General features: G+C 46.6%; 2 protein-coding genes across 6 annotated transcripts; one reads left to right on the top strand and one right to left on the bottom strand.

Moving 5' to 3' along the window:
• Positions 1-5,311: 5,311 nt before the first annotated feature.
• ACAD8 (acyl-CoA dehydrogenase family member 8) lies at positions 5,312-18,978 on the bottom strand. 4 transcript variants are annotated; one of them, XR_016222126.1, is made up of 11 exons: positions 18,850-18,978; positions 15,832-15,932; positions 15,208-15,377; positions 14,496-14,605; positions 14,029-14,105; positions 13,560-13,697; positions 10,778-11,032; positions 10,585-10,682; positions 10,095-10,247; positions 9,174-9,276; positions 5,312-6,117 (listed from the first exon to the last, which is right to left on the bottom strand). XR_016222126.1 is itself a non-coding variant. In XM_070048392.2 (11 exons), exons 2-11 carry the CDS (start codon positions 15,925-15,927, stop codon positions 6,065-6,067), a joined length of 1,134 nt encoding a protein of 377 aa, XP_069904493.1. In that variant the 5' UTR covers positions 15,928-18,316; positions 18,850-18,978; the 3' UTR covers positions 5,312-6,064. The 4 variants fall into 4 exon arrangements, 3 of the variants coding, with proteins under 3 accessions (XP_069904493.1, XP_069904490.1, XP_089170860.1); XM_070048392.2 differs by having other exon boundaries at positions 10,778-10,913; positions 15,832-18,316; XM_070048389.2 differs by having other exon boundaries at positions 10,778-10,913.
• Positions 18,979-19,135: 157 nt separating this feature from the next.
• THYN1 (thymocyte nuclear protein 1) lies at positions 19,136-23,954 on the top strand. Of its 2 annotated transcripts, none has more exons than XM_008248360.5 (8): positions 19,136-19,188; positions 19,363-19,489; positions 20,874-21,043; positions 21,921-21,989; positions 22,279-22,371; positions 22,970-23,065; positions 23,295-23,445; positions 23,752-23,954. In XM_008248360.5, exons 2-8 carry the CDS (start codon positions 19,447-19,449, stop codon positions 23,793-23,795), a joined length of 666 nt encoding a protein of 221 aa, XP_008246582.1. In that variant the 5' UTR covers positions 19,136-19,188; positions 19,363-19,446; the 3' UTR covers positions 23,796-23,954. The 2 variants fall into 2 exon arrangements, with proteins under 2 accessions (XP_008246582.1, XP_002721602.1); XM_002721556.6 differs by having other exon boundaries at positions 23,749-23,954.
• The last annotated feature ends 165 nt before the right edge of the window (positions 23,955-24,119 follow it).

Raw genomic sequence — 24,119 nt, 5'->3', positions numbered from 1 at the left:
CTACTCAGTACACTACCTACCCCTCCACTGGACAGCTTTCAGAAAAGCCAGTCTTTAAGGTTCTCCCCGTCTTGGAATCCATCAGCGTCCTTCATCACCATTCGCCACCGAGTGATTTATTGTCTTGCTTTTGAATTGTTGGTGGTCCTCATGTATTTTAGAAATCGGGTCCTTATAGCCGATGTATGCTCTCCTGTTCCGCAGGTTGCCTTTGCACTCTCTGCCGTGCAGAAGACTTTTAGCTTGCTGTACTCCCACTTATTTTTTGCTCTTGCTGTCTGTGCTTTCAGGGTCATATCCAAAGTCATTGCCAGGAGCAGTGTCATACACCTTCCCCTACATTCCTCTAGGCATTTCACAGCTCCAGATCAGTCTTTCATTTACTTAACTTTAGATTTTCATCTATTTTGAGTAAGAGATCCATCAAATTTTATTCTTTGGCATGTGAAAATCCAGTTACGACATAATAAAATCTAACTCCTTGCCATACAACACCCTTTTATGTTTTAATATTGTTTGCATGAAGTGTTCTCAGAGACCAGTGGAGGAATATTATGCTGGAGCTGGTAGTGTGGCACAGCAGGTTAAGCCGCCGCCTGCAAAGCCAGCATTCCATTTCACAGGACAGGTTTGGATCTGGCTATTTTGATTCCAATCCAGCTTCCTGCTGATGCACCTGGAAGGCAGCAGAAGACGGCCTGAGTGCTTAGGCACCTGCCACCCATGTGAGAGACCCGGATGGAATTCCTGGCTTCTGGCTTCAGCTTGGCCCAGGCTAGGCTGTTGTGGCCATTTGAGGAGTAAACCTGCAGATGGAAGATTTCTCTCTCTCTCTCTCTCTCTTTCATTCTGCCTTCAAATAAATAAAATTAAAAAGAAATCTTATACCATGCACCAGTTTACATACAAAATGGAGAGCAGTAATACCTCTAGGAGCAAGAGTTCTGTGTGAGAAACTCGGGGAAGGTACCTGACAGAAGTGTAAGGCTGCCGGTGCCGTGGCTCACTAGGCTAATCCTCCGCTTTGTGGCGCTGGCACACCGGGTTCTAGTCCCAGTTGGGGCACCGGATTCTGTCCCGGTTGCCCCTCTTCCAGGCCAGCTCTCTGCTGTGGCCAGGGAGTGCAGTGGAGGATGGCCCAAGTCCTTGGGCCCTGCACCCCATGGGAGACCAGGAAAAGCACCTGGCTCCTGGCTTCGAATCAGCGTGGTGTGCCGGCCACAGCACGCCGGCTGCGGCGGCCATTGGAGGGTGAACCAACGGCAAAGGAAGGCCTTTCTCTCTGTCTCTCTCTCTCACTGTCCACTCTGCCTGTCCAAAAAAAAAAAAAAAGTGTAATGCCCACATTAACATTGGGGCATTGGGGAGGTAGACGTGAACCAGCCCTGAAAATAGACCCCAGGCCCCGTCTCCAAAGCACAACGGCCCCTAAGACTTGGGATGCCCTGCTCCTGATGTCCTGCGGTAAGGAAAACAGGTCACCCCTCCTTCTGTCCTGTTGGAGCTTTAAATGCCTGAGCAGAGGCAGAGCTGAGGCTCCCTTCTGTTGTGTGGCTCGGAGTTGAGAATTCTAGTAGTCTCCCCAGACCCAGTGTGCTGGGCTATCAATCCAGAGACTGAGTGAAAAAGAACAAGCAACTGGAGAGAAAGGTAGAGGAATTGGGACACAGGTCTACACCTGTTTACAAGGAAATGAGAGCGAGCGAAATCTGATGCAGCCTCGAGCAGCTGTTAAGGCCCTATCTTTTCACCCTGAGTGAGTTGAAGCGATTTTTCTGCCATTCTAAGCTGTGAAAGAACATTTTGTGTATCTTGGCTTCTTTTCCCCCCTCTTACTCATTCTCTGCAACAGGTCACTAAGCATCTGAGACTTGATCTTCAGTCAGAAAGATAGGTCCATGGGGTCCCTCATTCTGCCTTCTATCTTCTTGAGGTCCTTGTTCTGTTCCTGGCAGTGGGTTTGTTCATCCAGAAATGTTAAAATAGTGATGCATGTGATCCGGTCATTTTTTTTTCAAGATGTATTTATTTATTTGAAAGGCAGAGTTACAGAGAGGCAGAGGCAGAGGCAGGGGCAGGGGCAGAGGCAGAAAGAGAGAGAGAGAGAGAGAGAGAGAGAGAGAGAGATTTTCCATCCGCTGGTTCACTTCCCAATGGCTGCAACAGCTGGAGCTGAACCGATCTGAAGCCAGGAGCCAGGAGCTTCTTCCAGGTCTTCCACATGGGTGCAATCCTTGGGCCACCTTCTTCTGCTTTCCCAGGCCATAGCAGAGAGCTGGATCGGAAGTGGAGCGCTGGAACTCGAACTGGTGTCCATAATGGATGCTGGCACTGCTGGCAGCGGTTTCACCCACTATGCCACAGCACTGGCCCTGTGATCTGGTCTTACCACTAACCATAGAGGCAGTCAACCACCTGTCCACTCTGATGAGGAGAGCATACATTTGTGTGGTGTGTTGCTGATTTGTATACTCAGAAATAACAAGCCTTTCTGTATATTTGTATAACAAGCCAAAGAGAAAACAAATTTTAAGTGAGAAGAATATATATGAAAATGTCTAAATAAAGAGGATGGACAATGGGAAATTCACTGTTAAGTGAATGAAAGTTAAGTTTCTGGCTCCTTTTCCCATGTAGACCCTTTACAAGACCTTAGGAGAGGCCGGTGCTGCAGCTCACTAGGCTAATCCTCCGCCTGCGGTGCTGGCACTCCGGGTTCTAGTCTCGGTTGGGGTGCTGGATTCTGTCCTGGTTGCTCCTTTTCCAGTCCAGCTCTCTGCTGTGACCCAGGAGTGCAGTGGAGGCTGGCCCAGGTCCTTGGGCCCTGCACCCGCATGGGAGACCAGGAGGAAGCACATGGCTCCTGGCTTCAGATCGGTGCAGCGCACAGGCCGTAGCGGCCACTTGGGGGGTGAACCAACAGAAAAAAGGAAGACCTTTCTCTCTCTCTCTCGCTCTCACTGCTCTCACTGTCTAATTCTGCCGGTCCAAAAAAAAAAAAAAAAAAAAAAAAAAAAAAAAAAAAAAAAAGACCTTTTAAGAAAGCTTAGCACTGTATTCATGTGCTTGGCAAAAGGGATACAGAACCTGCACACTGACTTCAAAGAGAGGCAGACTAATCACTGTCTTAGCTATTCTGAAGGTTCTTGGAAGAGCCTCTTGAACCAACGGCAAAGGAAGACCTTTCTCTCTGTCTCTCTCTCTCACTGTCCACTCTGCCTGTCAAAAAAAAAAAAAAAAAAAAAAAAAAAAAGAAACTAGTCAGCCACCGTGTAAGACTGGGCAAGCCACTTTCCTATGGTTCACTATGTTCATCTATAAACCAGGTTAATAATTGTTGACTAATGTTCACTGAGAGTGCTTTTGCTTAACAGACTGTCATGAGCCCTAGGTATGAATTGTTTCATTTGATTCACCAACTATCCTATGAGGTAGGAGCTTTCATTATTACCAGTTTACATAGGAGATGACAAGCTAATGATTTTAAGTGATTTTTTGCCAAAAGTCATGGCTCCTGGAAAAGCTGGCAATCAAATCCGACATAGCAGCTTGAATCAAGAACCCAATCTTTGAACCTGCCAGGGGGCTTGGTAGCTGCTATTTTCAACAGGGTTGATACTCAGATTCAGATCGATTTAACACAGGTATCTATCGAGTGCCTATTCTGTGAGGTCCTTCTTGTGAAAATCAGGCATCTGTGAAATAATTCACAGGGAAAGCCTTGGAGGAAGCTCAGGGTTTCAAAGCAAACGCATAAGCAAAAAAACGCTGAGTTTCCAACTTATCAAATCGACACAGGATGATGAGGAAATTGTAATAGGCAACCTAAACTTTAAAAAAAAACACATATAATTAAAGCTATTAAATTTACACACACACACACACACACACACACACAAACTATGAGATAGCATGAAGTGTTTACTAGGGTTAAGACAACCTGGAGACCCAATTCTGACTTTGGGGTCAATGTGTTGATGACAGGATGTCCCACACCCCAAAGCATTCTACATGTGTCAAAGTCTGCTTCCTGTTGATCAGCCTTTCCCGTCCACGGGCCCATCCGAGCATACGCTGTATTTGGTTATTTGTATGTATCCTGTGCACCCAGCACATCGGTTTTCCTTAAAACGCATTTGTTGCTCTGCTTTATGAAACAGCCAGATAGAGGATGGTACAGAGTAGTGAAAGTATACGGTGTTCCCTTGCTACAGGCGTCAAACTTCTTGCCAGGTTATTGGGAAACTGAAATCATTAAATAATAACTGAGGGTGACAGTAAGAAATGGATTCTTACTAGCTGCCAGTTCATTAAGATCTTACAGTGATGGCGACCAGGCATGTGTTTGAGTCTGAACAGGTGCCTCTCAGAACTGAAGACCAGAAAGCAGCCCACTGAGGAGGCAGGGCTTCAACTCCCACACTGGGTATTCTGAGGCCATCTGCATTTTCTCCTTTCTGCTTTCCTTTCACCTTCCTATTTCAAAACCCTCTTTCTACCTATCCCCAGTCATCCCACACATGCATTCCAGAATGTTCTTAGGCACAGATTGATCTCTTCAAATCTTCTTCACTAAAAACCTTCCATGGCTGTCTACCACTTAGCAGGTAAAACCCTGACCTTGGCTTTCATAACTCTCCACCTAGAGTGAACTTTTATTTTCTTTTTGTTCCAGGTCAACCCCAACCATAATTAACAAAGGTGCAAATAGCTCCCACACAAATCCTGAACTTCTGCTCCTGGTCCTTTGCTGTCTGAGACTGACTCTTTGGACTCTCATCAAACATACATTTCCTGAAAGCTTCACTGGAACTCCTCTCTTCTCTATGTACCCCTTCCTACCTTGGATTTGCCATGTTGCCTTCTCAATCTCAGTTACTTCGCACCACAGTCATGCCTTAGTTCCCCCATTAAATAAAGTTTTGGGTGGCAGAAACACATTTTAAACTTTGTAGTACATTCACATACTGCTCCCCAAGAGGTGCCTAACCCAGTTCCTTATACGGAAGAAAATATTTGCAGCAGCTAAGGATACGTATTTTGTTCTCTGTAAACACTTGTAGTTAACAAAATTTCTGCATATTTATAACAGGGTTTCCCCAAAAGTCCCCTCATCGAATAGTACTTTAAGTCTCCTTTCATACATCATAAACAATGCTTCAATTCCAAAGCTATTGATCAAGGTGAAATTTTTGACTACTCCAAAATCTAGTTAAATGTTTAATCAAATAAAATTTTAAAGTGTGTGAACAGTTCTAAGTACCTAGGTAAAAACATAATATAAAAACCAACTTTAGTAAAACCAGAGACATAGTCTAGAAAGGGGTAGATTTTATTTATCAAGGTAGTGATTAAAAACATTTATAAAGAGCAACTCAGAAAAAAATATATTCAATATATGAGAAAGGGTTATAGAAACCCTGCATTCCATTTCTAGATCACAGGCTTCTCAAAGTGAAAAATAACAAATATTCAACATTCCTAGTCATCTCAGCCCTTGATGTTCAGGCAGGCTAGGAGTGGAGACTGTCATAAATCACAGGTTTGGGGTAGTGTCCCAGTTGCTCATCTTACCATGACCTATATCCAGAGGAGTGATCCACAGAAACCTTCTGCCCCTGTACTTGTGCTACAAGCAAAACAGACAGGAGCGTATTCTCTCTCCAGTTCCCTCTCCATATCCTTGGCTCTACCGTCAGGAAAAGCCTCAATGGCTCCTAGAATCAGGATTCAGTCAACCAGCAGGATGCAGACAAATCAAGACAATCGGGATCCAAGCAAGGACTTTGGTTTGACAGGGCACCTTCACTGGTTGCCTCTCAGGCGCCAGGAAATCAAGGTAGTATGCTTTGTGACATTCTCATCAGGGTAGCTCTTCCATTTCCCCTGAGGACTCTGCTGTAGTCAGTCAACACTGATGCCAGCGCAGTCAGGTTCCTCTTGTAAGAGCCCACTCCTTCAATCGAATCCATCATCCGCTTAGCACGGGGCAGCCCACGAGGAACCACTCGGCACTGACTGCAGCCGCTCAGGGAACTCCATGCCTGGGCGTCGTGTGGGGCTGCTACTCCTGGAGCAGGCTTCGGGAGACCAGCATCCTCATCACTTCATTGCTGCCTGCAGGGGAAGAAGGAAGAATTAGACAGCCTGCCAATGCTTCGACCTGATGGCTAAGTCTATCTAGTTCAGGGTGATTGTGGATGTAAACCAGAATTGTTTTAATCCCTGGGGGGAAGGGGGGCGGCGCCGTGGCTCAATAGGCTAATCCTCCACCTTTCAGCGCTGGCACACCGGGTTCTAGTCCTGGTCGGGGCGCCGGATTCTGTCCCGGTTGCCCCTCATCCAGTCCAGCTCTCTGCTGTGGCCAGGGAGTGCAGTGGAGGATGGCCCAAGTACTTGGGCCCTGCACCCCATGGGAGACCAGGAGAAGCACCTGGCTCCTGGCTTCGGATCAGCGCGGTGCGCCGGCCACAGTGGCCATTGGAGGGTGAACCAACAGCAAAAGGAAGACCTCTCTCTCTCTCTCACTGTCCACTCTGCCTGTCCAAAAAGAAAAAAAAAAAAAATCCCTGGGGGGAATGGGATTATCACAGATTTCTCTCCAAAATACAGACAAAAAATAAGGAAAAGCCTCAAGGGAGGTACCCAGGCAAGGAGGCTTCCAAGTCACACATCCACATGTGCAGCAAGGTAGAATGAGCAAATGGGAGACGACTCCAAATCTATGACTTATGACAGATCTCCATTTCTGGACTACCTGAGCATTAAGGGCTGAGATTATTTGGAAATTTGAATATCTGTGTTTTTAGTTTTTAGAAGCCTATTGGAAAAGAGGAATGATATTTTAAAAAAGTTAAAAAAAACTTTTCTGATGGCAAAATGCTTATGTTAAAAGGCAGGACAGAAAGAGTAAAATTCTATCATTTTACATATACCTACAAAAGCATAGAAAAACTCCAAAAGATATATTTTAAAAGATTAGTTCTGGATGTAGAAACATGAGTGATTAATTTTCTTTTACTTTCTGTGTAATTTTTCAACAATGAATACACAGTTCTTTGGTCGTTGAAAGAATAAAAACATTTTCCCTTAAATGAGGGGATCAATTATTTGCTTCATGTTTAATAGTGACTTTTACTGCAAATGTGGAGTAATCACACAATCTCAAAAAACCAACTTTAAAAAATCAGATTATTCCAACAGTGAAGTCCATGATGAAATAAAATGACAAAGTGGCCAGTCCCATATTTCTCTACAAGTGGATGACAATGTGATTTGAAATAAACATATTTGGCTTTTCTCTCTTAGAATGGCAGGATTAAAAGAGTCAGAATGATGGTGAACCCTAGTCCACTGAATGTAAACTGGTACAGCCACTGTGAAAGGCAGTATGGAGCTATCTCAGAAATCTGAATACAGACCTATCATATGACCCTGCCATCCCACTCCTGGGAATCTACCCAAACCAAAAGAAATCGCATATGAAAGAGTTATCTGTTCCCCCATGTTCACTGCAGCCCAGCTCACAGTAGCTACGATATGGAATCAATCCAGATGCCCATCAATTGTTGATTAGATAAACAAATCATAGTATATATACACTATGGAGTACTACTCAGCTGTAAAAAAAAAAAAAAAAAAAAAAAAAAAAAAAGAAATCCTGTGTTTTGCAACAAAATGGATGCAACTGGAAACTATTAGACTTAGTGAAGTAAGCCCATCCCCAGATGACAGATACCATATATTTTCCCTGAATTGGGGTAACAGAGTAACTGAAATGTAATGTATTGGAGTGAAATAGACATTGTGAGATTCCATGACTATTACAACCCATTGAGGAACAGTTTTTTTTTTTTTCTCTTCATACTATCTGTTGAAATCTTTTACTTGGTGAAGGGTAAACTATACGATCATTAAATAAACTGAAAATAGGTCTTTGTAAAAATTAAGAGTGGGAATGTGAGAAGGAGGAGGAGGAAAGGTTGATATGTGGGTGGGAGGGAGGGTGGGGGAGGAAGAGTCACTATGTTCCTTATTCTATATATATGAAATACATGAAACTTCTATAACTTAAATAAAATTAAAAAACAAAAAGAATGAAAGTGAAGTCTTCACAAAACCCGAGTGAGAAGATAACTGCAAGAGTAACAGAAGCAGTGAGAGTCGTGGGAGTCTGATCTGAGCACTAGTGACCAAGCTCCCCAGCATACTTCATGGGCCGGGTTTGTGGCACAAAGCAGCAGGCTCACCTTGCAAAGCCCAGGATTTGGACTTCACTCCAGAACAGTGGGTCACAAAGTGTGTTTCCCACAGAGCAGCTCAGCCTCATGGGAACACCTGCTCTGACACACACTGTTGGGCCTCAGCTGGACCCCGTAATCTGTCTTACGAAGCCCTCTGGGAATGACCAGGCGGTCAGGTTTGAGAAGCATTCTTTGGAGCAGGAAGGGAGGCTACTGCTGGCAGGCTTCTCCCCTGGTCCCACGAAAGCAGCCCTGCGTCCCTTCAGTTGATTCAGAACCTCTGCCCGGTTGCTTGTCCCACAGTGGAACCGCCGAGCTATCTCCTCCAGCGGGAGCACTAGCTCTGTCCTCTCAGGATTTAAGCATGCATTGTGGACAGCGGGGAAGGCCACACGCTGAGCCCGATTCCAGGGGCTTACACGCTTCCCAGACAGAACGTCTGATACTACCAAGAAGTTACTCACGGAGGTTAACTTATTTTATTCAAAACTCTACTAGCAATACTGACACAGAGCATCTGATAATCCACTCTGTGGCTGCTCCCTGATGATCAAGTGTTAGGACACCTGCCAGAGAGGTTCTCTGAGCCCCAACAGGTACTCCTCCACACCAAGCCAACAGCTACTGCTGTGTTTCCAACATGCTTTCTCACATATTACCTCCTTAGAGCCTTCTCTCATATCTACAAAGGAAACAGAGCAGAAGAGGGGCGTGGTTCAGTGCCTTACCCATGGCGACATAGCACAGTGTCCTATCTCTCAGGCCAGTGCTCTTTCTAATGCACCCCTAGGTCATTCCACAGCAGGGCTGGAGGAGGAAAGGACGAAGCTGGAAAACACTGCCTGGTGGGGCTCTGATGACCAAGGACAGACATGCTGGGGCAAGGACTGATTTTGTCATCGTTCGGAGAGGAACGATGACCACTTTCACCTTCTAGAATCTGGTGGACCCTGCAGTCACGCACAAACTGCTGGACAGCATAATCCTTCAGGTAGCCATAGCCTCCATGCATCTGTAAAGCCTGGTTGCAGATCTGTAGGGAGACAAAGATTAAGGATCTCTGATTCTGGGAACTGTGGAGCAGGTGGCCTCCCGCTCCTGGAGTTCCCAGTCTGGTAGTGTGCTGTAATCTGATGAGGAGGTACAACCCACTAACAACCAGCCTAGCCCAAAGACCGGCTCCCCACTCCACATGCCACAGACTGCAAGGGACGTTCATTTGTCGAATTTGTCAGCTCCCTGGGGACAGGTAGATCAGACCACTGCCTTTCCCACTCATTACCTGCTGGGGAGGCACAGCCCACAACCCTCCAGCTGGGATTGTAGGACACTCAGGTGCCACCTGGTGGCCAGGCAGCCTCACTGTGGAGGCGGCCTTGTCTCAGATAAGGTAAACACAGAGCAGTGCTAACCTTGGGCAAGAGGCACTGGGCTGCTCTGAGCCTTCCAAAAGGAGTGTCTTATATAGAAACACAGTCAAATCAACAACATGAGGAAGCGTGGAATGGCCCAGATCAGACTAAAAGGCCACTAGCCGAAGTCCTGTGGAAGCCGCTCACAACCTAATCCGTATCCTAAAGCCATCAAGACCCAAGTTTTCAATTCTGCAAATATTTCAATGACATAATACTTATCTCAGACACTGAAAGTGGCAAAATGTATTGCTCCACTTAAGTCTCTATGAATGTTCTATTTCAGGATGATGGGATATTATGGATTTTAAGCCCCAGGCTATCCCCTGGAACATCCCAGGAGGGCTGGGATCCCAAGTTGGCATGTGCCTTTCAACATCCCGGGGACTGGTATCTGCACCCTGATCTTCCCAGGACAGCGAAAGGCCTTATCACTCACAGCAAAGCACTCGTCTGTAGCAAAGAGCTTGGCCATGGAGCACAGGGCCACTGCATCTTCCCGCTCCTCCTGCAGAGCCACTGCCGCACTGCGGATCATCAGCCGCGAGGCCACCAGCCTTGTCGCCATGTCAGCCAGTTTGAACTGTAAGTACTGCAGCAAAGGGAAAGACAACCAGACGTGACGGAGGGACTGTAGGCCGCACCTGATCTAAGGACATGGACGTGGCTTTTCTAAGGGGCCAAAGGCTCTGTCTGCCTCCTCTACTGAGAAACCTGCCTGCCTTCTACATTCCAAGTGAACTTCCCTTGCTCTACATTTTAACATTACTTCCTCCCAAAAAAAGGTCATGGACAGAAATAAAGCACACGTTCTGGGTGAGATGGCAGCAGGCTCCATGAACTATAACTCAGCCGAGCTCTCTGAGACAATGTGGGCCCTGGAGCAGCGCTAAGGGGTGGCAAGCAAAGGCAGCCAGCTGGGACTTTACCTGGTTACTAGCCAGAGGTGCTCCAAACTGCTTCCGGACATTGAGGTGGTCTCGGGTGAGGATGACTGAAGCATGAGCAGCCCCCAGAGAGCAGGAAGCTGGAGAGAAGGGGGTCAGTATTTCCCCTGAGCCTGACGGACGGCACCGCCTGCCCCAGCCCACCGCCTCCTGCCATGCCCTTGCATGTCCTCACCAACGTTGATCCTCCCTCCATTCAGTCCTTTCATGGCAATGAGGAAGCCCTGCCCCTCATTCCCAATCCTGTTGGCCACGGGGACAGCACAGTCTTCGAAGATCACGGCTCGGGTTGGCTGGGAGTTCCACCCCACCTGGCGAAAATCAGGGACTGGGTGGCTGCCCAGCAATCCACTGGGCAGGGCGGCCTTCCCAAGGGACAGAAGCCTGTGAAGTACTGGGCCCAGTACTCTGGGACTTGAGCCCACCAGAACTTAAAACAGGGAAAAAGGAAAAGTTCAGATTTAAAGACTTGTCGACACTCACACAGATCCTTGTTTCAGCAAAGTATTTTTTAATCATATTAAGAGAATTATCTTTCTAATATCTAGCTTATCAGACTAACTATCCACAAATACTTCTCATGATTTCTTGTGGGCTTGGGGCGGGATCTAACTTCTGTTTTGATGCCTCTATGAGTATAACCTTTTATAATAATAGAGACAATACAAAGACTATTTGGAGAAGCTTAATTTACTGTAAAAGGCCTTCACAATAGCTACACTTCTCTCTATTTTTTTGGAAGATTTTTATTTATTTATTTGACAGGTAGAGTTACAGACAGTGAGAGAGAAAGACAGAAAGGTCTTCCCTCCATTGGTTCACTCCCCAAATGGCCACCACAGCCAGAGCTACACCGATCCAAAGCCAGGAACCAGGTGCTTCTCCTGGTCTCCCACGTGGTGCAGGGGCCCAAGCACTTGGACCATCCTCCAATGCCCTCCCGGGCCACAGTACAGAGCTTGACTGGAAGAGGAGCAACCAGGACTAGAACCCGGAGCCCATATGGGATTCCAGTGCCACAGGCTGAGGATTAACGTAGTGTTCCACGGCGCTGGCCCCTACACTTCTCTTTTATAAAGGACACTGTTGCTACTAGCTGGGGGGAATGCACTGGGGACACTGCTCTGGCAGAGACCACTGCTGCCCTGGCGCCAGCTCACGAGAGCTGTTGAGACACATCTTTGCCTATTCTGCATTTCATGGTATCACATTGGTGGCCTGGAATCAGCCCCGGTGGGAGTATTTATGCCACAGAAATTGGCAAACTCTACAAATAGGTGTTTTGTTTTTGGTTTTATTTTCAGAGAGCTGGTTTACCAGGACATTCCCTGAGTGTGTCTGTCCCAAGCGCAGTTTTGCATATCCGAGCCTGTGACATGCAACTATCTAGCTGTAGTTTTCAACTTTGGGCAAATCACTTAACTACTTGGTGACCTTCATTTTCCTTAGACACTAGGGAGTCAGATGAAGAACCCAGCAGAGCCTCTTCCTTCCAACAAATACTTTCTGATCTTCCCTATAAAATAAATTAGGGCCCTCACTACTTGATCCTTTTCATCTTTTCCTCCAGGTACTCCCATGCTTCAAAAAACTCTCAGGCTTAATGAGGCAAGTCTGAAAACCACAAACAGTATAACATCTCCCAGCTCCCTTTCAGCTCTGACAACACCACTGCCTTCACATCATTCCCTTACACTAATACATCAATGGCTCTTTTTGGTGCACAAAATAAACTGCATTCCTACGCTTCTAACTTAAAGCCTTTCCAAACGTGGGCCCAGTCTTATCTTCATGAGTCCCCTGTGACTGTTCTATATTGCACCAGCTGCTCTGAACACGATGAAGCCCCCGGCTCCTGGGATCAGCCTGGACCAGCCCTGGCTACTGCGGACATTTGGGGAATAAACCGGTGGATGGAAGCTCTCTCTCTCTCTCTCTCTCTCTCTCTCTCTATGGATGGAAGTTCTCTCTCTCTGTCTCTCTCATAAATAAATTATTAAATAAATCTTAAAAAAAATTCAGAGAGCATATACTCACAGATAAGAAAATATGTTTTATAATCCCAAACAATGCTAGGAATGACTTTTAGAATTTTGTATTCCCCTCAGGAATTAGCAAGAGGCTTTGCACACAGCAAGTACATAGTAAATGCCTGCTAGTCTACAAAACAGGCCCTAAAACTCCTAACTCCTTGGCAGTTACTAAGAGTCTGGAAGTATCATGCAGGAAAATATGGAGATGCCAGAGTCGTATATTTAGGGATCATTTCATTACCTAGTTCTCCCCAAAAGTCCTAACCATTAACAGTACAAATTAGAGGCAGATCACAGTTTTGATTGGGCTAAAAAAAAAGTGAATGGGTTCACCCTAATTGCCAACCATGGTTATACCATGGTGTGCCTGCTGTTCATGGTCTGGCTTTGGCACTGCATCTTAGGATTCCCTTACTTTTCTAGGTGTCTATGGGATATCTACTGTCCTTCCTAGATTACCAAAATACCCACCATCACCTACAACGAGTTTTACTTGATTTTTATTGAAACAAGAAAGGTAGCCCATATGCTTCTCATTCCTAAGACTTCTGATCATCACCAATTGCAATTGCCTCTAGGTATCTTTTTTTTTGGGATAACAAGTACAAAAAATACCAGGTAAGAAACAGAGGATGGAAGTGGAGGCAGGAGAGGTCACTGTACCTAAACAAACAGCTCGTGGATTTTAATGGCAAATCTTGTCCTTTTCCCAAAAGGTCCCCATTATTTTTTTTTTTTTAAGCAATGCTGCGTTCTATTTTTACACGCTCCTGTTGAAAATCCCAACAGAAGCAACTGCCTCAAAGGCAAGTTAGTAGGTACAACCACAATGTGAACTTCTATTTCCTAAAATACAACAAGAGTTGGCCTGGCAACTGGCAGAGTCTCATAACTCGAATTGCTTCCTGCCCAGTCATCACTCACCTTCTTCTCCTTCTTGCCAAAGCTGAGGCCAGGGGTCCCCTTCTCAACGAGTATGCATGAGATGCCCTTGGGGCCTGGCCCTCCTGTTCGGCACATGACCACGTAGATATCTGCTTCACCAGCACCGCTGATGAAGGCCTGTGCGGTTGCAGAAGGGGGTGCACAGGGATCAGGGAATGCCTAACGTCTGGGGAAATCCCTGGGGCCCTCCCAGCAACAGGACGCTAAAAGGCATAATGGCACAGAGAGCCCAAAGAGGGATAAACCACAGCCACAGTCACTGGACAAAAGGGGATTTAGTTGATTAGAGAATCAAAGGAGAGACAAAAATGAGTGAAATTATCTGGAATCAGATCAAAAGAGACAGCGATAGTGAGCGTGAATACAGGGAAATGGGTCAGAAGTTCTCTCCCCAGCACTTAAGAAGCACATGGGAATATGAACAGACAGTCGGGCAGTCTGTCGGTACCTTGGAGCCATTGAGGACGTACTGATCTCCTTGTCGTTTCGCCGAGGTCAACAGGGATGCAGCATCACTCCCACTTCCTGAGGCAGGAATCAAAAAGTGAGCAGAGAGGGGGTCAAGGAGCCCCGCACGATTCCACCTCCGCAGGAGACCGTCTTTAGGGGGCAACAGCTTAGGGGGCGGTACTTTCAAATCCACATATTCAAAGGAACTGCTGGTCAGACCACTGTCCATCTCCCAACACACCAGCAGCTGGCACCGAGCCTCCGTTCTGCAGCCAAGAGGTCCCCTGACCTACAGGCCTCTCGGTCCTATGACATCAGGTCACAGAGCTGTATTACTCCACGTACTCCATGACAAAACTGCTTGGTCAACAGTGGTTATGTGTGTCGATGGGCGAGAAGGAGTACTTGATGACTACCAAAGCCATCTCTCTCTTGCTGGCTCTTGCCACAGCAGAGCAAACCCACCTGGTTCAGTGAGGCAGTAGGAAGCAAACTTCTCCATGGTACAGAGCGGTGGGCAAAATTTGTGCCTCTGATCCTCATTTCCAAAGCTATCAATCATCCAGGCACACATGCTGATAGGTACATAAAGAAGACAAGACATTGACAGAAACAAAGAGGGAAAAGAAATGGAAATCGGGGCAGGGGTGGGGAAAGAGAGCAAAGGGCAGCCGAGGAGAGAGAGCAGAAAGCACAGTGGGAAGGGAAAAGTCACAATTGAGAAGATTCAACTTCAAAGACAGGGCCGGATTAAAACAACCTCCTAGAATACACACTGCCCAGAGATAACCAGGTGTTTCTCCCTTGGCTGCTCTAGTTATGTACAGAGGACCCCGGAAAAGCAGTTACATGCACTTTGTCTTAATTTCTCTGGCTACTGGAGGTTTCATATTTGGACTGAGAAAACAGGTAACAGGATCCTGACCACGGGACTAGAGAAGTCTGATGACACCTGCTCAGGTCAGGACTCTGAGAAGGCTGGCAGACCGATGCCGTCAGCAAGGCCCAAGACAACAGACTCAAGTCTGACAGGCAGCAGCAGACGCAGGGCATTCTGGGCAGGCTAGTTCCTCAAGGGCAATCTGCCCGAGACGCTCCCTTTTCTCTCCACGGGTCTCGTATTTCCCACTCAACCCCCGTGGGCACTGCACTGTGCTTTCCAAGCCGGGACACTCACTTGTGGATGCTCATATAGGCTGTGGTGCTGGTGCAGCCTGTGGCCAAGGCTTCAAAGATGACAGAGGTATCAAGCCGTGACAGGCCAGAGCCCCCCACATCTGTTCGCACATACACTCCCCCAAAGCCCAGCTGGGCTGCCTTCCGCATCATATCCACTGGAAACAGCTCCTAATTATGAAAAAAGAGCAGAGTCTTAGGTGACTAAGTCAGAGATGGATTTTCCTTCAGAGAATACAATGGGGCAGGGGTTGGGGGCTTGGGAGGTTTGCATTTAGACAGTGACAGTGTACAGATTCTCTGGTTAATATGCCTGTTTGTCATCTCACGGTGGCATGAGTTAACATGCAGTCTCCAAGAACTGTTGTTCTGATCTTGAAAAGTTTCATGATTTATAGAACTGGTTTTTTAAGTAGATCCAAATCCCGTTCAATTTACCAAAAAAAAAAAAAAAAGTATCTATAAAAAGATCAGAATGCCTTCTACAAAAGCAATCACCAATGCCCACTCCTTTCACTTGTAGTAAAAGAATGGACAATGGCCCCTTACGGGTATAAGGAGATGAAGATGAGGGTCACTGCATGCGGCATCTGTTGGAACATCTAGTCACAGGGAAAACTCCTACCTTCTGGTCCCACTCTGCCATATTTGGGGCCATTTCCCGGGCGGCAAAGTCAAAGGCCACTTTCTGAAATTCTTTCTGTTCTTCATTGAGTCCCATGGAAGCTGTGGGCAGGAGTGCATTTGTTCAGTTCCAGGACCAGCATCAGGCAAGCGTGCTGCCAGCAAGCAGCAGCAGGAAGCTGAGACAGTGGACCTACTGCAGCCTCAGCAGGAGAACGGCTTCAGCTGCTATCAGTCAGTCCCTCAGAGGCAGGAGAGACAGTCCTCAGACACACACAGAGAAACCTAGGATAGTAACCTGGTGACTGCTCAGGCATATGTTACCCTACACACTAAACAGGAGTCCTAGATAAGCAGAGGTCACAGTAAAATAAATGAGGAGGAACGGGGTACAAACAGGATCAGAGTGTGCAGAGTCGCCTGAAGGGAGCAAACACCGTCACCTTTTCCCTTCCTCCTTAACTCCCAACTGGGCTGGCTGAAATCATTTACCTACTGATTTTTTCCAAATACTCTATTTCTCATAATCCATATTAAAAAATAATGAATAAGGGCCGGTGCTGTGGCATGGGGGTAAAGCCACTGCCTGTGGTGCCAGCATCCCATATGTGTTCAAGTCCTGGCTGCTCCACTTCAGTCTGGCTCTCTGCTATAGCCAGGGAAGGCAGTGGAGAATGGCTCAAGTGCTTGGGCCCTGCACTCACTTGGGAGACCTGGAAGAAGCTCCTGGCTCCTGGCTTCAGATAGGCTCAGTTCTAGCCATTGTGGCCATTTGCGGAGTGAACTATTGGATAAAGACCTCTCTTTCCCTCTGCCTCTGCCTCTCTGTAACTCTTGACTTTCAAATAAATAAATAAATCTCCAAAAACAAAATAATGAAAACACACTGATCCTCAAATTATGGTAAACATTCCCCCACCTATGGGAGATCCTATGTTTTCTGTACTGATATCTTGAAAAATTCCTACCCTACCTATTTGAATGTATCAATGTCTCCATTTTAAAAGATCAATTGAGCAATTGGCTTATTTGGCAATGAAGGAAAAGGGCATACATAAAGGCTATGCCAGGAGAAAACACTGCTGTCCTCTGTCTCAGCACTCTCATTAAAACATGAAACCCACACTAGGCTACCTTGAAAGCCCAGAGCAGAAATCTATGTTGATTATTTTACTCAGGAATATGGAGAGGGATAAACAATTCATAGTTCCCCGGCTGGGGGTCAGGTCATTGATTCACACGTTCTTGTGGAAATGCTTCCGTTGCTCATACGCAGAGATCATTCACAAAAGAATATTTCTTCAGTGTCTACCACATGGCAGTGTTGAAGAAGATTCATTTACACAAGGATGATGTAAACAATTATAATGCAAACATCTTGTTGCTACAGAAATTTGCTTTGGTATCAATCAAGGTTACCTTGTTTACCAAACCCTACGTGTGAGCACAGGGTACTTCTTGAAGGAATTTTAGGATACAAGAAGAAAGCAGTATTCTATACCATAGTGCATTTTATAGATCTGATATCAAGCTAAGGAATTCATTCTGCTATAAAGAAAAGTGTCATTTATTTAAAATAAATTTTTTAAATTTCAGAAGCAAAATGTAGTTCGGTGATTGGCGAACAAATCATAAACTGGCTGGGACTAATTAAGTCCCTTGGGGTCTACTCCCAGCTATTCACATTCAAATATATGCCTGCTGTCTAAAGACATTTTTATAGTTTTATAGTCAGTTTTGTAATCTCTGACAGTTTTGTAATTACAATAATAGTTACTTTTCCTACAGGAATTTCAACGGTAAAAATGCTTTATAGCTAAAGGTGTTAAGTTATAAATCTACTTATGTCAGCAAATCTTCGTCAGCTACCTGGAACTTTTGTTCATCTATCACCACCAGCAATTATCGTTTAACAACCTCATCACCTTAACGACCTAATGTGATGATCTTAAAAAACAAACATAAACAGAAAGTCCCAAGTTTCTTCACCTTTCTAAGCACCTAGGAATGACTGGACAGCAGGGAGATGGATGTAGGGGTAGGATGGGGCTGGTATGGGAGTGAGTGGGATGGTTGTTGGCCCAGGACAGTGGAGGAGAGGGGAGCTGGCCCCAGGGCACAGGACAGAGTGCTATGGCTCAGCCCCCAAAACTGGCTGGAGGAGTTGCTATAGAACCCCTAAAACCATGTCCACTTATTCAAGGTACAGTAAGCCCATCAGTGGGCTGGTGGGAAAAGTAGGTTTCTGTTGCAATGCCCAGAGCAAGGAGCCAGGCGGCTATGGCTTCCTTCCCAGGCTCCCCAGGGAGTAAAGGTACTGAATCAGGGATGAGCAACATGCAATCAGCTCAGCGCGGGGGCCTCTGGTTGGTCCACAGTGAGCCTGGCCCTTCTTCCACTGGTCAGCGATGGGCGCCAGGTTCTTTTAGAATGGCAAAGGTGAGCTCTGTCGGGTTCTTAGGGCAGATTAGTTTCTTTCACCGCGGCTGAAAAATAGTTAATTGAAAATGGAACACGAAGATGCTAGCTATGTGGGTGATAAATGAATTACTTTCAAGTTGAGCAACACGTCGTTCCACCTGTTGAGTTCTTGGCAGCTCTCGGAATACAGGCTAGCACTGAGCAGTCCATCAGCGACTACCTAACTCCCCTTAGGGAAGCAATCTTTACAAAGCACTGCAAGGTATAGAAGAGACACTGGGGCCCCGATAACAACCAAACCAAAGGCTCCGACACCGGGGTGGGGGGCCGGTATCTGGCCAGGGGATCACGGGGTCGAGTGGGAACCCCGGGAGTGACCAGAGGGTGCGGGGAGCTGGTTTGGGGGCCACTGGACCGAGCGGAGCGGGGGAGCTGGCCCCGAGCTGGTGGGACGCGGCGGAGCGGGGAGCGGGTCCGCAGGTGAAGGAGCTGTCGGTCAGGTAACCACCCCCGGGTGCCCGCACCTCCGCACTGCCCTCCACCCATGCCTGTCCGGGTCCCGGACAACTGTCCCTCCCTAGCCCAGAGCCAGCCTTACGGTCGATGCAAGAAGTCAAGCTCCGGTGGCTGGCGGGGGCCCGGAGACTGCCACCCAGGGCTCCCAAGAGAGCCCTGAGGGGCCGACAGCCGAAGACCAGCATCGCAGCAGGAGACAGCGACTTCAGCTGCCTGGCGCGGGCCGGGACTTGCGGAGACGACCCCTTAGCCCGTTGCACTCTGGGAGTTGTAGTCCACTCAGTTGCAGTCCCCGGGCTGCCAAGGCGCGGGGACTACAACTCCCAGAGATCCGCAGGACGTAAGCCCCACTGTCTTGGCTTCAGCCTAACCCCGCGGGTTCTGACTGCACGCACTCCGGTGGGGTCCGCTGTGCGGAGGGGTGAGAGGGGTCAAGGAAACCGAGAGTTTGGGGGTGGGGGTGGGTATGCGAGCTGCAAACGGCGCAGATAACGGAGGGCACGATTTGAATGCCTTAAGCATAGCTGTCTGCGTTCTTCGCAAAACTCCGAGGCCCTTAGCCGTCCTCTCATGGCCTCCATCTTGTTCTGCCTAGGCTTTTGGGGGCGGTAGAGTTGCTGCTCGTGTCTCTCGGTGGGTTCCAGAATCCTCCGCACTTGCGCGCCCTGCAGGGGAGACGATGCCAAGACCCCGGAAGAGGCTGGCTGAGACTGCTGGCCCAGGTGAGCTGCACCCAGGCTGCAAAAAGACATCGCCTTAAAAAAAAAAAAAAAAAAAAAAAAAAAAGCCCGTTTAATGTGATTCTCTGCTCCCTGCTTTGCGGTCTTCCATTCCGTCATCCCTAATCTTACAAGTTTTCTCTTCCTGCCAGGCTTCCTCCCCACAGTCCCTTCTGCTTGTTTTTTCAAACAGATCTTTCTTAAACAGGAAGAGTATTTGCAATACGGGGTGGCTAAGGTCAAGAATCTACGTTTGCTGCTCTCGGCAAACAAGCAGACAGGTCTAGCGGAGAGAGTCCTGGAGACTGAATTCCTGGAATAACATGGCAGCGCTTGGGAAAACAGGCTTTGAATTCAACTTTAAAGAATGGAAAGGCTTTTCCGCAGGCACAGTGTTAGTACACAAAGAACATCGTGCCATTTTTATCTTCACAAGATGAGTGACATAGAGCAGATACAAAGAACGGAGAGAAAACACATCTCTAGGGCATGGCAAGGATTCCAGACTGCCTCCAACCCACTGAAGTCGTTAACAAATACGAGGTGTCTGCAGTGTGCTTATTAACTGTCATCTCTAGACAGGCTAGCAAGGCATGCTGAGTTCAGAGCGTTGGACAGCCACAAATGATAGAGGTAGAAACAGACTAAATATAGAGCCAGCATGGTATGGTCATTGGTGGGGCCATTCAGATAGACCCAGAGTGACCAGTCTTAAGCTGGTATCTTGATCCTCCCGTTAACTGGATGTGTGACCTGGAGCACTACCCGGAAGAACAGAACGTCCCACAGGTTATGTAGGTTAGCCAAGTTAGAGTTACGCCTTCACGTAGTAAGAATCTAACAAGTGTTAGCTGTTGGGTGGCCTACTATGTTCCAAGTACCTCTCTGTTAATTCTTTTGGAATCAAATCCAATCTTTACCATGTCTACAAGGTCATGAAGCATAGTGTACAAGGAAGGAAGTGTGAGATGGTAATGATGGTTAATATTTGAGATGTATTACAATGCCAGGCATTGTGTAAGCCCTTTGTATTACCCCATTTAATTTTTAAAACAACTCCAAGTTGCTCAGTTTCCTCGGGAGTGGATAGTCTGAGCAAAGAGAGTGAGGGAAGGAAACCATTTGTCAACTACTGCCAGGACCATTAATTTAAATAGCCTTGTAAAGTGTTCTTATTGAATGGATAATCCAGAAGGTATCCTAGAGTACACATTCTAGTCCAGTTTTTATAAACTGAAATTTATCTGTAAGAGTGGCGGTACAGGTAGTAATTGATGGAACCAGGATCTGAATCCAGGTCTGATGCCAAAATCTAAGCTTTTCCCACAACGGAATATAACAAACCTCTCAGCAAGCATAAGGTTTTTTTTTTCTTCTCCTGTTGCAGATAATAAGAGGCTATCTGAAAAATGTACCAAAACTGAAAACTCAGCTGACGTGGGGAACTGCAGCCCTCAGAAAGCTCCAACCTCTAAAAACCGTGAGAAGACTCCACACAGCCACTGGCTGATGAAGTCAGAGCCAGAAAGCCGGCTAGAGAAAGGTGTAGATGTGAAGGTGAGATCGTGTGAGAAGTGAGAAGTGGATATGGGACACCAAACAGTTCTGTAACCAGGTTCTGATCTTGGAAGGGCTGGATGAGGTAAAAATGAATCAAATTAGCAGGATTTATTACCATCAACTATAGGGGTTAGAGGGGTTTCAGATTTTTGAGTTCTCAGGTTTTGCTGATGTTCAGAAAACTTTGGGATTTTGGACCATTTTGAGAGTTTTGGATTAGGTATGCTCAACCTGTATCTGTGTTGTGCCACTTTTGTCTAGGCAGAGGTAGGAAAACTTTTATCTGCAGTGGGTCAGGTAAGAACTGTTGTAGGCTTGAGGTCTTCGAGTATCTGTTCCAAGTCTGTCCTTGTAGCAAAAATTGGCCATAGACAGGACATAAACAAGCAGGTATGGTGTTCAAGAAAAACTTTATTTACAGAATCAAGCATGGGCTACATTTTCCAACCTCAGTCTTGCCTGCTTTTCCCTTAACCACGTGTGTTGCTGCCAGGTGTCTCCCTGCCCACACAGAACCCATGTAAACCAGTTTACATTCAGGGAATGTATGTAAAACTGTTGTAATAATAGCCTAAGGAAAATAAAGTAGAAATATTCTGGATGAAATATGGAATACTTTTAATAAGTGGCATGCATATAGCCAGCAGATTACTTTATCATCTGGATTATCCATTCAACTAATCCTCTTAATTGGCAAGGATAACAAGATAACACAAGGCTTACATTCACCCATCATCACCGACTGTGGAGCTGCTTTGCAGCAAACAATATACTTGCATTACAGTCCGTAGCTCCTTCAGTGTGGAGGTGGGAACTGTGTGCTTACAGTTGGCCAAGGAATGTCTGACAACAGACTTTGTTTCTTCTTGCCTAGTTTGGTATTGAGGATCTCAAAGCCCAACCCAAGCAGACAGCATGCTGGGATGGTGTTCGCAACTACCAGGTAAGAAAGTAAGGGGTAGGACACCCAAGAGCTACACAGTGGGATAGCAGAACCTCTTGGACAAGTTAACCTGAAAATGCATTCAAAAATACTTCAGTTACTCTGCCTGTATAATGAAATCTGCCAGAGCCCTGGTACAAGTCTGGGTGTCTTGGCAAAAGGGGAGCATCTTTATTATGAGTTGGGGGGAGGCTGCAAAAAAAAAAAAAAAGCCAACTATAAAAAGCAGACTGACTTCTTTTTAGAAAAGCTAGCGGAGAAAATTCTTATTTATTCTCCCATGGGACAGGCGCGGAACTTCCTTAGATCCATGAAGCTGGAAGAAGAAGCCTTCTTCTACCATAGCAACTGCAAACAGCCAGGCATCGCAGGCCTTATGAAGGTTAGTTGGAGAGTTTTGTTCTCAATCCCTCTCCCTCTAGGGAGACTTACTCCTATAGGTTCAAAAGGACACAGCTTAAATTGGTTAACAGAAAAATAAGCAGCTTCCTGCCCATATCCCCTGTCACTGGATATCACAGAGAGAAACTGTGACACGTGACATACAGGAAGGCCATGGCCCCTTCCTGTAGGACAAGGATTAAAGCAAGGCCACCCTTCCTTTCAGCTCCTATAAGCACAAGATTTCTCTCCAGGTCTAATCCTTGGTTTCTCATTCAAAAATAGGCTTCATGCTATAGTTCCTACAAGCTGAGAGTTATCTGGATAAAATTAACAACTGTGCAGATGGTAAAAACCAGTGGTACCAATAAAAACATTTACCATTTGGTTTTAGAACATGCTTTGAGACTTTTTGTAAAAGCCTAACTATGCTTGCCTGAGACTGTAAATTAATTTCCAGGCATTTGAGCTCTCGTGGGCTCAACAAGACAAATGGGGCAAGAATGTGCAGGCTAGAAAGTAAAGGGTAGACCTGGGTTAAAGATCGGCCTTGGAGTGGGTTGTGCAGACAAACGACTGGACACTGGTTTTGGTTTCAGATTGTGAAGGAGGCTTACCCAGACCATACCCAGTTTGAGAAAAACAGTCCCCACTATGACCCATCCAGCAAAGAAGACAACCCCAAGTGGTCCATGGTAAAGACTGACTATTCCTATTTATTTCATGAGAAGGGAAGGATGGACAAAGGGAGGAGGAGGGTCTAGGGTGCTATTAGGTCAACACAGCCCAGCTCCTGCCCATTGGAGGTTATGCTGACTTTGGAGACAACAGCATTTGCAGCCCTGCCCATAGGAGCTCTCTGCAAGCAGAACAGGCGCAGATGGCTGGGTATCTCTTTGTGTTCCATATGCTGTTGTCATGTAGGTGGATGTACAGTTTGTCCGGATGATGAAGCGTTTCATCCCCCTGGCTGAGCTCAAAACCTATCACCAGGCTCACAAAGCCACGGGTGGCCCCTTAAAAAACATGGCTCTCTTCACCCGCCAGAGACTGTCAGTTCAGCCCCTGACACAAGGTAAGAGTGGGCCATTTCCCTATAGTCCTCCCCCTGGAATGACCCTGGGAATCCCCACTTGCTGGCTGATTCAGCCTGGGCACGGTGTTAACCTCTGTCAGTGTCCTCACCTGAAAAGCCACAGAGCAGGAGTATGTCCTGAGTTACCCATGACTGTGAACCCAGTACTCAGCAGTGCTTGGCACTTGGTCACTCCATGGTTTCTGAATGAATGGCAGTGTGCTTAAACCACGTGGGACATACCTACCAGTATCTGACAACATAACACCTAATTCCTCCCTTCCTTTTTCCCCTTTTTGATAGAAGAGTTTGATTTTATTTTGAGCCTGGAGGAAAAGGAACCAAGTTAACTGAGACAGTGCTGTGGGCATGAGCAAGACATTACTCCAAAGAAGTGAAGCTTTCCTAAGAAAAAGGAAGGTGTAAGAAGGGTTGCTTGTTACATTCACCTGGCGTTTTGCACATAGGTGGGTTTTGTGTACTTTTTTCAATAAAACGTTGATCTCAAAGTTGGAAGGCTTTTCTTCTAAAACCACATTGGGTGCATACAGTCCCCTGCTGAATTCTTACCTTCAGGCTGGTTCCTTTGGCTCCAAGATGCAGGACTGCCTCTTCCAGCTTCCTTGACTGTCGTCAGTGGTTACAGAGCAAATAGATGTAGGACTGAGACCTGG

Source organism: Oryctolagus cuniculus, chromosome 1, assembly GCF_051225735.1.
Source record: "Oryctolagus cuniculus isolate XC-2025 breed Fujian yellow rabbit chromosome 1, ASM5122573v1, whole genome shotgun sequence".
In the NCBI taxonomy this organism is placed as follows: domain Eukaryota; kingdom Metazoa; phylum Chordata; class Mammalia; order Lagomorpha; family Leporidae; genus Oryctolagus; species Oryctolagus cuniculus.
The sequence above is the reverse complement of the archived record's forward strand: the minus strand, read 5'-3'. Positions and strand labels throughout refer to the sequence as shown.

Coding starts and splice junctions, on each gene's coding strand:
- ACAD8 (XM_070048389.2), bottom strand. CDS start 18,952: ATGCTGGTCTTCGGCTGTCGGCCCCTCAGGGCTCTCTTGGGAGCCCTG. Junction 13,698..14,028: donor ACGTCCTCAATGGCTCCAAG/GTACCGACAGAC, acceptor GCAACCGCACAG/GCCTTCATCAGCGGTGCTGG. Junction 10,248..10,584: donor CACCTCTGGCTAGTAACCAG/GTAAAGTCCCAG, acceptor CCTTTGCTGCAG/TACTTACAGTTCAAACTGGC.
- THYN1 (XM_002721556.6), top strand. CDS start 19,447: ATGCCAAGACCCCGGAAGAGGCTGGCTGAGACTGCTGGCCCAG. Junction 21,990..22,278: donor ATGGTGTTCGCAACTACCAG/GTAAGAAAGTAA, acceptor CCCATGGGACAG/GCGCGGAACTTCCTTAGATC. Junction 23,446..23,748: donor AGTTCAGCCCCTGACACAAG/GTAAGAGTGGGC, acceptor CCTTTTTGATAG/AAGAGTTTGATTTTATTTTG.